Raw genomic sequence first — 12,857 nt, 5'->3', positions numbered from 1 at the left:
CAACATAAAAACATTTCAGAAACACATTTATCAAAACAACTTTCAGAAAACATTTATGAAGAAAAAAAACATTTCAGGAAACACACATTCATGAAAACACTAACATTTCAGAAAATGTAATTTATCCAACTTTTCAAACATTTATGAAAATACAACATAAAAACGTTTACAAAACACATTTATGAAAACAACTTTCAGAAAACCTGACAATATGAAAACAGTGATATTTAACAAAACAACTTTTCATAAAACACTAACATTTCAGAAAATGTGACATTTATGAAAATACAATGAACACCCAAACCAAATAACCCTGTTAGCATGGCTGAATTAGGCACTGCAGTAGGAGCCACATTTTATAAAACCTGTGGGTGACGTTGCTGAGTTTGTCCAATATACATAAATATATAAAATAATTAAAATGGTAAAATGGTAACTGGACTGCATTTATATAGCGCTTTTCCATCTGAATCAGACGCTCAAAGCGCTTTACAATTATGCCTCACATTCACCCCGATGTCAGGGTGCTGCCATACAAGGCGCTCACTACACACTGGGAGCAATAGGGGATTAAAGGCCTTGCCCAAGGGTCCTTAGTGATTTTCCAGTCAGGTGGGGATTTGAACCCATGATCTTCTGGACTCAAGCCCAACACCTTAGCCACTAGACCATCACCTCAAATGTAATCAAATGTATTAGAATGTATTGGTAATGTATCAAATGTATTGGTTAAATGGCACTGTTCCTGGGTGTGACAGTAGTGCCCAAAATAATGAGTCAAACGTCTTCTTTCGCTTGTCGGTGGATCATTGCTGCCTCACAGTCAGCGATCAAACTGACTGTGAGGAGAGCTGAACATGTACAATATCTGATTAATCAGCCTATTCTCTGGCATAAGTGAAGCATCTATCAAGATAATGGTGTCCCAAGCAGCACTGAAGGTGCAAGCTGAGCGAATGGCACCAACTGTCTGCCAAATGAGAGGTAAGAGACAAGCCTGGCCTTCGGAAGACAAAGTGTGGCATTCCTAATCTTATCCGGACAGGAAGGAACTGTAAAGAAAACACATTACCGTCTGCCTCCATATGTTTTCATACATCATTTGTCCAGAAATGGTGCCACCATGAAAAATCTGCTTTGCCATCAGATTAGGCTGATATTTCAGACAATGTTCCAGAAGAAATGAAGGTGTACTGTTGAGATATTCAGCCCCTGGCATCAAATCACCACATGTCCAACAAAACTGGAAAACGCGATAAAAGTATCAGACACAGTGAAATATGACCCTAATAGATGCAAGGACAAAGAGTTAGAAGGAATGTTTAAAAACTGAAAACTTATCCTCTCTCCAAAACAATTTGATGAATGGTTACAAGGAGCTGAGATCCATCTGAAGCATGAAACAGATGAAAGTCTACGACTCCCACCAGCCTGGATGCCAGTTATTCACAGATTATACCCACAGCCAGTAAGGATTTTAGCACTGGGTGGACTGGAATCATGCACATTAAGTGCTTTATCCAAGGACACACATGGGTTGCAAATAGGGCAGATCTGGAATTGAACCCCAGTTTATACAGTGGTAGTCCAACTTCTAATCCACAGTACTATCTGCTCTGCAGTTAGAATGAAGAGAATGAAGAAGGTTTAAAAGTTCAAACCTTACAGTATTCCATGTAGTATTAAGTGTCGGGTTTAGCAAAAATGTAGACGAGTGAGTGAATGAGTTAGTAAATCCCAGCAAGAAAACAAAGTTTTAGCAGTATTTTTCAAATACTACTGAATAAAAAAAATTAACAATAGCTTGAATGTGTGGCCGGGCACAGCAACAAAACTTTTAATAAGTTTTACAAATTAGTAAGGTCAACTCAAAACACTCATCCAAAAGCATTTGTTACGTATACTAGACTCTGACCGATGTGGATTTTTTTTTTTTTTTATACAGATACTGATATTAGGGAGTACAAATTTTGTTTGCCAATAAAAAAAAGGCAATGATTCCAAACATTTCATCATCAGATCCTTATGACAAAGAAATGTATTTGAGGCTTGACATTTTACAGTTTAAATATGAACGTTATTATAAATAGATATAAAGATTTCCAAAAATCAACCAGTGCATGTCACACTGCCTTTCCTTGGATTGGCAGTCACCATGATGCATTGCACATTTGTGTAAAGTAGACTTCTCATATTTTGGTCCAACCTAGCTGGCAGTATAGCAATCACCTCTGATTGAAAATGAATGACAGGTGGTCATTTTGCCTCGCTTGTAGCTAAAGTGACCAAGGGATGATGTGGGTTCCAGCCATGCTTGACAAATTGTAAACAGTGCCATTTGAGTACCCTCTGCTGGATAAACTTTGTAATGACACCATTTCCAACGGAAATGTATAATTGCCGGACAGACTATGGGAGTACCAGGTGAAGTATGGGGGTTTCAGCAAAGTTAGGTAACCCGATTTTCCCTGAGACCCAACCCCCATATTCTGAATTGTTTCTCATGGAACTCCCATACTCCACCTGGGGTTTAGTCTCACCCATTCATAATAGCCAAAGTGTTTTTTTCTGCACTGCTTGTTCAGTAAAATAAGTTTCATCTTGGCAAAAATAATGCAGACACTGATATATTGGTGAAAACCTCCTATCAGCCAAACGATATTGGTCGGGTTCTAATATATACTGAGCAAAGATTCGTCACCATTCCTTTCATGATGTGGCGCAGTTGGAAATGAAATAAAACCCATGAAAAAGCAATGTGTACAGGGTCTGAGTGTCCACTTAAGTGCAGGAATAATATGAGGGTGAAGTAGCACTGACCATCTTTTAAGTGGCTTTTTAAAGGTCATTAAGGGGGACCGGGTTGCAGGAGTACCCAGTAGAGGCGTTACATTCCTTCCACTTCACCTGATTGATGCTTCTGAGAGAGCATACAGTGTCACTGTGCTGTATATAATACAACCCACACTTTAATCTATCAGTTAAAGCTGTAGGTTTTCTTCTGTGTGTGTGTGTGTGCCCTCGCCTATGAGAATGAGAGGAAGTAACGGCTGAAGCACTTCAGACACCAGCATGTGTCTGAAGTGCTTCATTCCACTTCTTCAAGAGAGGATCTGTGGAACCACAACCGTTCTCAGTTTGCTCATCAGCTCCTGTAAGCTCATCTATCTGCATGCTTTTTCACGACCAGTGACTATCAGCCGTCATCTTGGACCAAAACAGTCAGGACAAGAAATTGACGGGACCAGGAGCCTTTCCCCTATAAAATAAGCAGATGTAATTAAATCTGTCTGCAGGACAAAATGTGAAAAAAAGGCAAGAGAAGCAAGGATGCAGGGGAGTATTTGACTAAATAATATATTCTGGAGTGGAGAAATAATGGATAGGAAAGCTCACGAAATGCAGGGAAAAGTCCCTGGAGGTTTAATTAACGCTCCCGTTAGTATCTGTGCTGCTCTTTTCTTTGCTGCTCACAAAAGTACAGACTATCGCAGAGACAAACCCAAGTCAGATGTTGGAGCAGTGGGTCTGTTCTGTTTGAAAATAAACAAAACATAAAAAACAATTACCTAAAGATGATGCTTTTTTCCACTTGCAGAACATTGCAAGGATTCTGTCGATTCTGTGTATTCAGAATTGACTGGTTATTCTGTCTTGCCATACCCTAGTATTTGAAGTCTTCACATAGTTTAAAATGCTGCTGCTAGTTCTAGCCAAGATGAAGCAATTTGACTGTATTACCTTAATACAAGCCTCACATCTTTAACCTTCTGCCCGTGTGCGATGATGTATTGTTTTGCTGTCAATATGTTGCACTCTTTTCAGGTAGCTCTTGTGAAGCCTTATGTACCTTCCCGTACCTGTTCTAGACCTTTGGGTGTACTGTGTATTGCAATAGTGAAAGCGAAGTACTGTATAATACTATATAATGTATTTGTTGTCTTTCTGCCACCTGATTCTGTTTTTTCTCTCTGAGGTGCATCTCCATCCAGAAAAGGGAGTGGTGTCTTCTTCTGAAAGCCTCCCCTCCTGTGCACCAGCATGGACTCCCAAAATTTCCTGTATATTCATATTGCCAATTGTGTCGGTAGCATGGCCCAAGCAGAGGGTCACCCCTTTGAGTCTGGTCTGCTTGAGGATTCTTCCTCAAATCATCAGAGTGAGGTTTTGCTTACCACTGTCACCTGTGTGCTCTAGTGGTTGGTAAAGTTAGACCTTATTGTGTGAAGCACCTTGAGGCATCTTTGTTGTGATTTGGTGCTATATAAATGAAAATAAATTGAAATTGTTTTTCTGTGGAATAACCTACATTATTGGTTGTTAATAGCCTAATATTTATCTGTAGTCGTATGGGTTAGGATTTCACAGTGAACTTAAACTTTAGTTTGCATTTGTAAAACAAACAATTGACATGGTAAAGAGGATGTAAAAAACTGGTCTTCATATCCAGTCAGTCCTTTTTCTAATTTAATTTATTCCAGTTAAGTGTCACAGGGGTTCTGGAGTTTATTCCAGTGGTCATTGGGCGACAGGCAGGGTAGACCCTGGACAGGGTGCAGTCTATCACAGTGGTCTTAATATCTTCCCACTAAAGTGTTTGTCCTTTTTCTCTTTTACCACATTGTGTCTTATGCCAAACCCTGTCATTGGATCTTTCTTCACCCCAGCTCTCTTGATCATCAGATTTTGCGACCATGAGGGTCACCAGGGTTTTGGGTTTAGATCCAAAAGGAACACCATCTTCCTCTCCATCAGTTTCCTCCCTGTGACAGCGGGAGTTGACATTCTCTACGAAAACCCTCTTCTCCGTTTCCTTTTTAATGTTGGCAACATGCGAATGTCCATGATCTAAGAACAGAGAATGTCCCACCAAGACTTTCATTATGATTTTGGGTCATATAAATGAAGAAGCTTGGACACAGTGAATGTGAGATAACTGAAATAGGTGGGAAGTTAGAGGTGACTGTGACTATTTATTCTGTGTTCCACTTTTTCCCCCTCCTTCCTATTCCCACACATTAAACGTGGTCTGGTGAACCCAACGTTGTGTTCCAACTAATGAATTTTAACAAAGAGATGCTATGCTGGCAGCAAAGATTCACACCTCAGGGTAGCCCGTACAGACTCAAGAAATAGACACTTCTAAAATAAGGCCACAATGTGAAACTGGTCAAAATCTGTAGATCATTTCCTGAATTAGGTGCTCCCATGTAAGAAATGTAGCAGAAAATCTTATCATGGTGATAATGCGAACACTGTGTGCCTGCGCCTTTGTCAGGCCTGTTCCACGTTGATAACCAGACATGAGACATCTCAAGAGTCACCGTTAGATGTGTGCCTACATTTTCTGGAATTAAAAAAAAATGACTCCCTATAGCTGCCAGTGAGGGTTTTATAAGTCATGACCAAAAGCTAATTGGTGTCATGTTCACTCAAAAGTGCCTTCTTGCCTGAGCAGAACCTCTCAACATTTGTTCCAACTCCAGCAAACTCACCCCTATTTAGACTATGACAGTATTGATAGGAAATGGTAATGAAAACGTGGCACGCCATGAGGTTATTCTGCTGTTCGCTTTATAAATCTCTCCTGACGCGCTTTGAGTAACAAAAATAATGTGGCTCCATGCTTTAGTTAAAATAGGACACAGGAGCATAAGGAGGTCTACAAGAATTTTAAGTTATTTTACTGTTATTTAGGAGTATTGTATGCTGGTTCTTGTGGTGATCTTAAAGTTGGCGATAAATAATTGTGATGTTAAAATGCAGACAAGTGCCACTCAGTGACATAACTGTATGTAAGACTGTGATATTCAGCTGTTGTTGAGAGAGCAGCACGTTTATTGTGTATTTGGTGCAACCTGTTGTTTTTGAGAAGGAATTACCATCTTATACTCAAGAAGATGTATACTGTCTATAAATGGTAACAATGTAAATATTTACAGTAAGATTTGTCAGTGGTCAGTTTTGAAAGTAAATTGTCTTCTTTCTTCACCCTCTGCAAGTGGTGATATTCACGAATGGTTATTGTAAAACTAAATAAATTATAAGCTCAGTGTTTTTCCACAGGCTAATGATTCGTCTTTCCAAGAATGAGTAAGCAGGAGGCAATCATTCATCAAACACTCCAAAAAAGGAAAGGTTAGGCTTTGAAACGTGAGAAAATAGTTTATTGATTTTTAAAGTTTTGTCTCTGATATAAAATATCAATTCTATCCAGAAATGAATTTATTGCAGTACAAGAAGATAAAGTAGTATAAAGAAGAGATGTGATGCACTTTTTGTTTGCATAGCTTTAGATTTGTCACATAATTACAAATGTTTGTGAATATTTTTTTATTTACAGTGGATCCAGAAAGTATTCACAGCGCTTCACTTTTTCCGCATTTTATGTTGTGGCCTTGTTCCAAAATGGATGAAGTTAATTTTTTTTCTCAAAATTCTACACTCAATACCCCATAATGACAATGTGAAAAAAGTTCCCATACTGTTACTTTTGAATGAGACCACCTCACTGAAACTAACAGGTGCAAAAAGATGGACTGTCTTGACAGGTATCACTGCAGCCAAAAAGGTGCTGGTTGTCCCCTGAAAAACACCTCACGCCCTCACCAACACTCAATGGATCAACACATATTTTGACATCACTAATATGGAACTATTAGTGGCAAAAATGCATGACGCTGAAGCTAGTACCATTTCAGCACAGCAGCAAAGATAAAGGAATATCTGTAGCTTATAATTTTCATTTCACTTAAATTTTTTGAATCATTGCCCCATGTGCTTTGGTAGGAAACTTGTAATTGGAGACTTATCGGATGGGGTGGAAGGGGTTGCCACAGGGTTGTGTGTGGGGGTTTTGTGCCCCCCTTCCCCCAGATATAAAATATATTGGTTGTTGAACAAAAATCTTTAAAAAAAAAAACAAAAAAACAAGTTGTCATTATGGGGTGTTGTAAGTAGAAATTTGAGGTATAAAATGAATTGACTTCATTTTGGAATAAGCCTGCAACATGTGGAAAAAATGAAACGCTGTAAATACTTTCCGGATGCACTGTACACGTAACAAAATGGAGGTTATGACTGAGAAGAAATAAACAAAGGGCTCTGATCAGCAAACAGACAGCGGTGTTACAACAGTGATAAGCTTATCACGTGTTTACACCCACAAACCAGAGGAGTGCCAGGTCATACAACAGGCGCAGTGACATGGCAGCTCTGCTAGTCTCTTAGCAGTGTTATACTTCAGAATCTTACGTCGGGCCCTATGGTACTTTCAGAGTATGATGGCCAGCCAGCCAACGATCATAGCAACGCCCCCCACAGGAGCCATCTTGCTGAGACTAGGATCTCTCGTTAGGGCCTGGTAGTACATTGACCCGCAGAACATCCCCATGCCCGCTATCAGGAGGGTACCAGCCTGTTTCCACAAGACAGAAAGGGAAAAGGACATTTTGTCAACAGTTACATTTAAGGCTGTCAGGACATTTATAGGCAAACTGCAAGTTTATGAGTCCAAGGGCACCACTGGAATAGAAATGAATGGTTACTTTGTGAGACTCAGATGTGGCATGTAGGTGCCTCGGTGTTAAGGACCCCAGCATTCATGTTTCACCTGGCTGACATAGATGGATAGCTACTATTGAGAGGTGGGGAAGGACCACTTTTCTGCCTGGGTGGTTGCCATTCAGAACCCAAAGCAGCTCTGCAGTGTGGTGGATGTGGCAATGCATAGCACCAACATATGCTCCAAGACTAGATATAACGGGCATCTAATATACACTTCAGCATTTGATAAGCCAAGTGAGAAGTCATACCTTAGACACAGTTTTTCCGGCCAACTGATTCTGCTGTTTTTCTCTGTCAGAGGTACTGACGATGTCACACAAGGTTGACAGATGCACACCACATGGTGCTGGACTGACCATGACATGCCATGGCTGAAGCCGACACAGCACACTGTGGTCTGCTTTTGGAATATGCTCGGCCAGGAGGATAGGCCTATTGATGGCGTGAGGGCTGGAGGCTGGCCCTGCATCCTAGGGTGCTGGATGCCCCCCTTGCCTGTGGCACAGTTGCTTGCATGGTCATCTCAATAATGGACTGTGTTTTTGATGTTATTCTGATTTTCTTTTTCCTGTTTGTTCAGCCTGTAAAAACCTTGTAACTGTTAGAATGGCCTATGCAGTGGGTCACCCCTTCGAGTCTGGTCTGCTTGAGGTTTCTTCCTCAACATCAGCTGAGGGAGTTTTTCCTTACCACTGTCACCTGTGTGCTTGCTCTAGGGGTTGGACCTTACCCGTGTAAATTGCCTTGAGGCAACTTTGTTGTGATGTGGCGATATATATAAAATAAATAAATTGAATTGAATTTATGACTTAATTTTATAGTGAAATGCTCCTACTCACCACAGCAGGTTTGCGAGAGTGGGCAGCACCAAGCAGAGCCAGACTGTGGTAGAAATGGTACTTGTTAGCTGTTTCAAAAAGCTGCAGGCGCAGAGACAGAGAACAGACTTAAGAGAGAAAAAAAATATACCCTCTCCAATCACTCTTCATTTTACCAAATGATAGACACTGTGGGAATCTCGACAAAGACTATTACTGTGTAAGTGGAGTGAAAGAGTGTCTGTAAAGAGTAGGAAAGAGAAATGGATTACTATCCTGCACTTATTAGGCCATTTTCATCAATCAGGCCCAGTTGTCTAATGCACATGACAGACCATCAGACAGAGCTGAAAAAAAATGTCTGCAGTTGCAAAAGGCAAATTCTATAGAAAGCTTTCCAGAGTTCACAATTTAAAAATTGCTGCATGTTACAAGTCCTTTAAAAAATGGTTTGGGCCTTGTTTAAGATGTCTATTTAGAGGATTAATCTTCATCATTTTAGCCTTTTGCAACTGTACAAAAGGCCAATACACTGTCTTCCTAATTTAATTAATTAATTAAAGTTTCTGCTCTTGACCAAGACCAGACATATTGCATACTGGCTATCCTTCCGGCATTTCCATTTCCAGGTGTGGAGTGGATCTAATGCTAATAAGAAGGTATTGAATGGACTTAAAAGTTAGTTAAGACACTGTCAGCTGTTTGTGCAGGTAGGTAATTACAGATCCTCATGTTTAGACATCGCATATGGAGTACCACAGGGAATGGTACCTGGACCATAATATCTGCTGGAAACCTTGTGTGATATGTACAAATGAAGTTAGCATGGTGTATTGGAGCATTTGTAAAAGTGAGACACATTCTGGATCCCAGATATTATGGACTCCATATGACTGGCTTTCAATTATTGTGCTGAGGTGTGGGACAACACTTACAAAACCACTGTACAAACACAGTCACTAACATAAATAAGCCATAAGGCTGTTTATAATGTTGGTAACAGACACTCTGTTCTTAAAGTTGCACACATTGAAGTTCATGTAAATAGCAATAATTTCTCTAATATGGTCCAGACTACTACTACATCCCGGTTATTCTTCCAGCACTTCTGTTTACAGGTGTGTAGTGGATCTAATATAGGTCCAGACCTCGATCGCATACAGGCTATTCTGACACTTCCAGTTGTTTATGTGTTTGCACATCAACTATTGCTCCAGCACTGATGGACTAGTATATGTCACAAATGATTAAGAACAACAACAACAAAAAAAAAAATACAAAAGAATTCCGACAAAATCAAATATGTAGAAAAAAAAAAAAAAATCACATACCATAAGTTGATAATCATCAGGATTGGTGTTTTTAAAACCTAAATAAGACAAAACACAAAAATCACAAGATTTTAAAATCCTTAATAGGGTATAAATCTATAATGCTTAATAATGTCTTCACAACTTTTATGGGCTGTTTGTATGAAAAATAAGCCTCTGATAGAGTTTTCTGTCATTAAATCGACCACAATATGTAAAATCTGTTTGTACCTTACTTTAATGGTTACATTTGGCCACAGTTTTGTGTTAAACATCTCGAAAGTCATAATTCTACATTTGTGCATGTAGAAACCTCCCTGCTAGAAAATTTCACTCTTACTGAACTCCGATAATGTTTGTCACAAAAGTTCTTCTTTCGTTTACATTTCACAGCCTGTGACAAAAGCCAAGGCATCGACCATGAAAAAAAGCAGTGAGGGAATAAACAGATACAGTAAATGAATATCCATCATCTCCAGTTTACCAACACAAACGCTCAAAAATGATAAATGCTCTCATCTTGTAAGCCTCCAAATTAAAAGGGCATTAAAAAAAAGGAAGACGGAAGAGAAAAAGTACGGTTGTTTTGCATATGTACCATATGTCTGTCTGAAACTTGCTCGACTTATCCAGGTTTGTTGCGGGGAATGGCCTTGGAATCATGAAAGAAATTTGGAGCAGGTGTAGCTAAATTTAGATGCAGCCTGAAAGCAGCTCACTTTTTGTGATTATAATACTTTGGTTTGGTGTGGGACGAAGCATTTCAAGCAAAATCGAATACACCAATCAGGATGAAACCGGTCATTAATACACATCCATGACAGACTATCAACAACTGAAACTGAATGCAGATTTGTATAAGGATACAGGAGTTACAGTGAAATATAATTAAACACTGGTGATGTGTGTAAATCCACTTTACTGCATGAAAACAAAACTGCAACATTGCTCAGCCTTGGCTGAAGTACACACATCCAGGTGCCTTTTCCATATACAGTTTACTTACTTTTTACACTTTACAGTTTGAACTTTGACCCTTTTTTTATCATGTGACCAACAGCAACATTAACTGCCGCAGTAAATTAACATCCACCAAGAACCAGACTTCATTACATTTTTGCATTCAGCCAGCTCGTCTTCAAACATGAAACGGTGTGAAGATGGCTCGCTTAATTCTGAAAATAAGCGAAATAACACGCTGATCAGAGGGATAAATTTAAAGCCGAATTTACCAAAGCCCCGTTATACATTGCGGAACCAACTTAAATTTTTTTTTTCCAATTGTGAAATTGTGTACACAAGCGTGACAAATAGAAATGAGCACTTTTTAACGAAGTCTTGCGCACCCTAGCTCAGAAGACGGCCCTCCTTGATTTTGTATAACATGCCGCTTTATGACAATCATTACGGATTAATGTGTAGTTTTTGGTACCTACCGTGAGCCCCGTATGCGCCAGCAACCACTGCAGAGGCCCCTGACAGCGCTGCTAACCTTCGAACAGCAACAGCGGCGTTCATGTTGGATTTGAGGGAACTGGCCGTCCACCGTGCTGCCTTCACGGTCCTTACGTAAAATCCGCCTTCTGACGCGATAGCTGGCGGATTACGTGCAAAACCGCACATTAAATTTACGTAACAAAATTTACTAATGTAATAAAATATAATGCGACTAATATGTGGCACAACAAAACAGCCTATTTAATTAAGTAGTGTCAATAAAACAAGTGTTAATTAAATTGATTGACATAATAAGCATTTCATGAATTCTAATCTCGTGTAATTTAATTTTTTTAATTTATTTTTGTCTACTTGAATGTTCCACAAATGATTTTGTTCATAACATAACACATTCAATCTATAGTTATCATTTGAAGCTGTAAAATAAAATAAAAAATTGTACTGACCCTGCACTGAATTAGCCTTGAAATTTGATTATCATATGATAGGGCTGCACATTCGTAAGGTGTCCAGCAGGTGGTAATGTTCAACATGTCTTCCTTTTTGATAGAGACTCTGTAGTATTAAACATGGAGCTCGTCTTTTTAACTCCACCTTTTAAAAAGAGGGCCCAGGTTCAAGTACATTTATTAGGGCATCATCTTGATCTAAATCAGACCAGCATCACTGATAGGCTGAGAACTCCTTTGTCCATTGTCATGATTGAGTTGTTGCATAAGCAAGACAACGCTGGAGGAGAGAAATAATTTTGTTTGCTGATAAAGCAAGACATGGTCACCACATAGCATACGATTTTAAATAACAACAATACTAATGCTTGAAGCTTTTGTTGAAGCCTTTGTCTGGCAACAACTGCCACCATTTCTGTAGCACCCTCTGATGGACACAGTTGTAACGGCTTGTGTGTCACCACCCTGCTGTGCCTGACACCTATGAAGGAGGTTGCGAGTCTCCAGTTTCCGGAACAATATTTCACAACAGATTTCAAACATTCCTTAATAGCGTTTCAATTTTGCTATCACTAAATCAGCATTTGTTGACAGTTTTGTCATTGTTTGACGCTGTTTCGGCAGTGCCCTCTTATGGTCACACAGTCATAAAGGCGGTGTCACCAGTCTGTTGTGTCTTATTCCTGGGGGGGAGTCTGGGGGTGTAGCCAGGAATTCATGCTGGAGAACCCTTTGTCCACTAGATGTCACTGTTGCTGTTTTTCCAACATTTGAAGCCACTGAATCATTTTCATAAGCAACTGTTTCATTTAGCCTTTTGAATCATTTGTAACAGTGAATCATGTTGCATTTACTAATATGAGCATTTTGAATAACTGAATAATTTGTGAAGCTCGCTGGCTATTTTGATCATTTTGAAACAGTGAAACAGTGTTTCATTGTCTATTTCAGGAATTTCTCAATCAGTGAATCGTTTGATTCAAAGCCTTGTCTGCCATTGCTGTGTGTGTTGTTGTTCTTTTTTGTAAACGTGATGTTATTTCTATATTTTTACTATGAATTAGAAGCTTATCAAATGTAGTAGCAAATCAAACCTATTTATACATTTTTCCACTGCTTTGTTTAACACTTCATATCTGACATGCATTATTCATAACTGTGCCACATTATATTATTGTACTACTTATGTTTTATGAATAAATAATGCCGTCTCCAGAGGAGCTGGTTTGTGTTGGACTTATTCAACACCAACTAAC

At 39.3% G+C, this 12,857-nt stretch overlaps 1 protein-coding gene across 1 annotated transcript; it reads right to left on the bottom strand.

Moving 5' to 3' along the window:
- Positions 1 to 6,151: 6,151 nt before the first annotated feature.
- tmem256 (transmembrane protein 256) lies at positions 6,152 to 11,274 on the bottom strand. Its single transcript, XM_034164166.1, has 4 exons — positions 11,131 to 11,274; positions 9,716 to 9,753; positions 8,406 to 8,486; positions 6,152 to 7,417 (listed from the first exon to the last, which is right to left on the bottom strand). Exons 1-4 carry the CDS (start codon positions 11,210 to 11,212, stop codon positions 7,274 to 7,276), a joined length of 345 nt encoding a protein of 114 aa, XP_034020057.1. The 5' UTR covers positions 11,213 to 11,274; the 3' UTR covers positions 6,152 to 7,273.
- Positions 11,275 to 12,857: the final 1,583 nt, after the last annotated feature.

This window comes from Thalassophryne amazonica, chromosome 23, assembly GCF_902500255.1.
Source record: "Thalassophryne amazonica chromosome 23, fThaAma1.1, whole genome shotgun sequence".
Classification (NCBI taxonomy): domain Eukaryota; kingdom Metazoa; phylum Chordata; class Actinopteri; order Batrachoidiformes; family Batrachoididae; genus Thalassophryne; species Thalassophryne amazonica.
Note: the sequence above shows the minus strand (reverse complement) of the source record. Positions and strands in the feature narration are given on the sequence as shown.

Bases quoted from the DNA above. Each gene is read 5' to 3' on its own strand.
- tmem256 (XM_034164166.1), bottom strand. From the start codon at position 11,212: ATGAACGCCGCTGTTGCTGTTCGAAGGTTAGCAGCGCTGTCAGGGGCC. The intron at 9,754-11,130 runs GTAGGTACCAAA...TGTCTTATTTAG, and splicing joins TGGCGCATACGGGGCTCACG to GTTTTAAAAACACCAATCCT. The intron at 8,487-9,715 runs GTATGTGATTTT...CTGCGCCTGCAG, and splicing joins CTGATGATTATCAACTTATG to CTTTTTGAAACAGCTAACAA.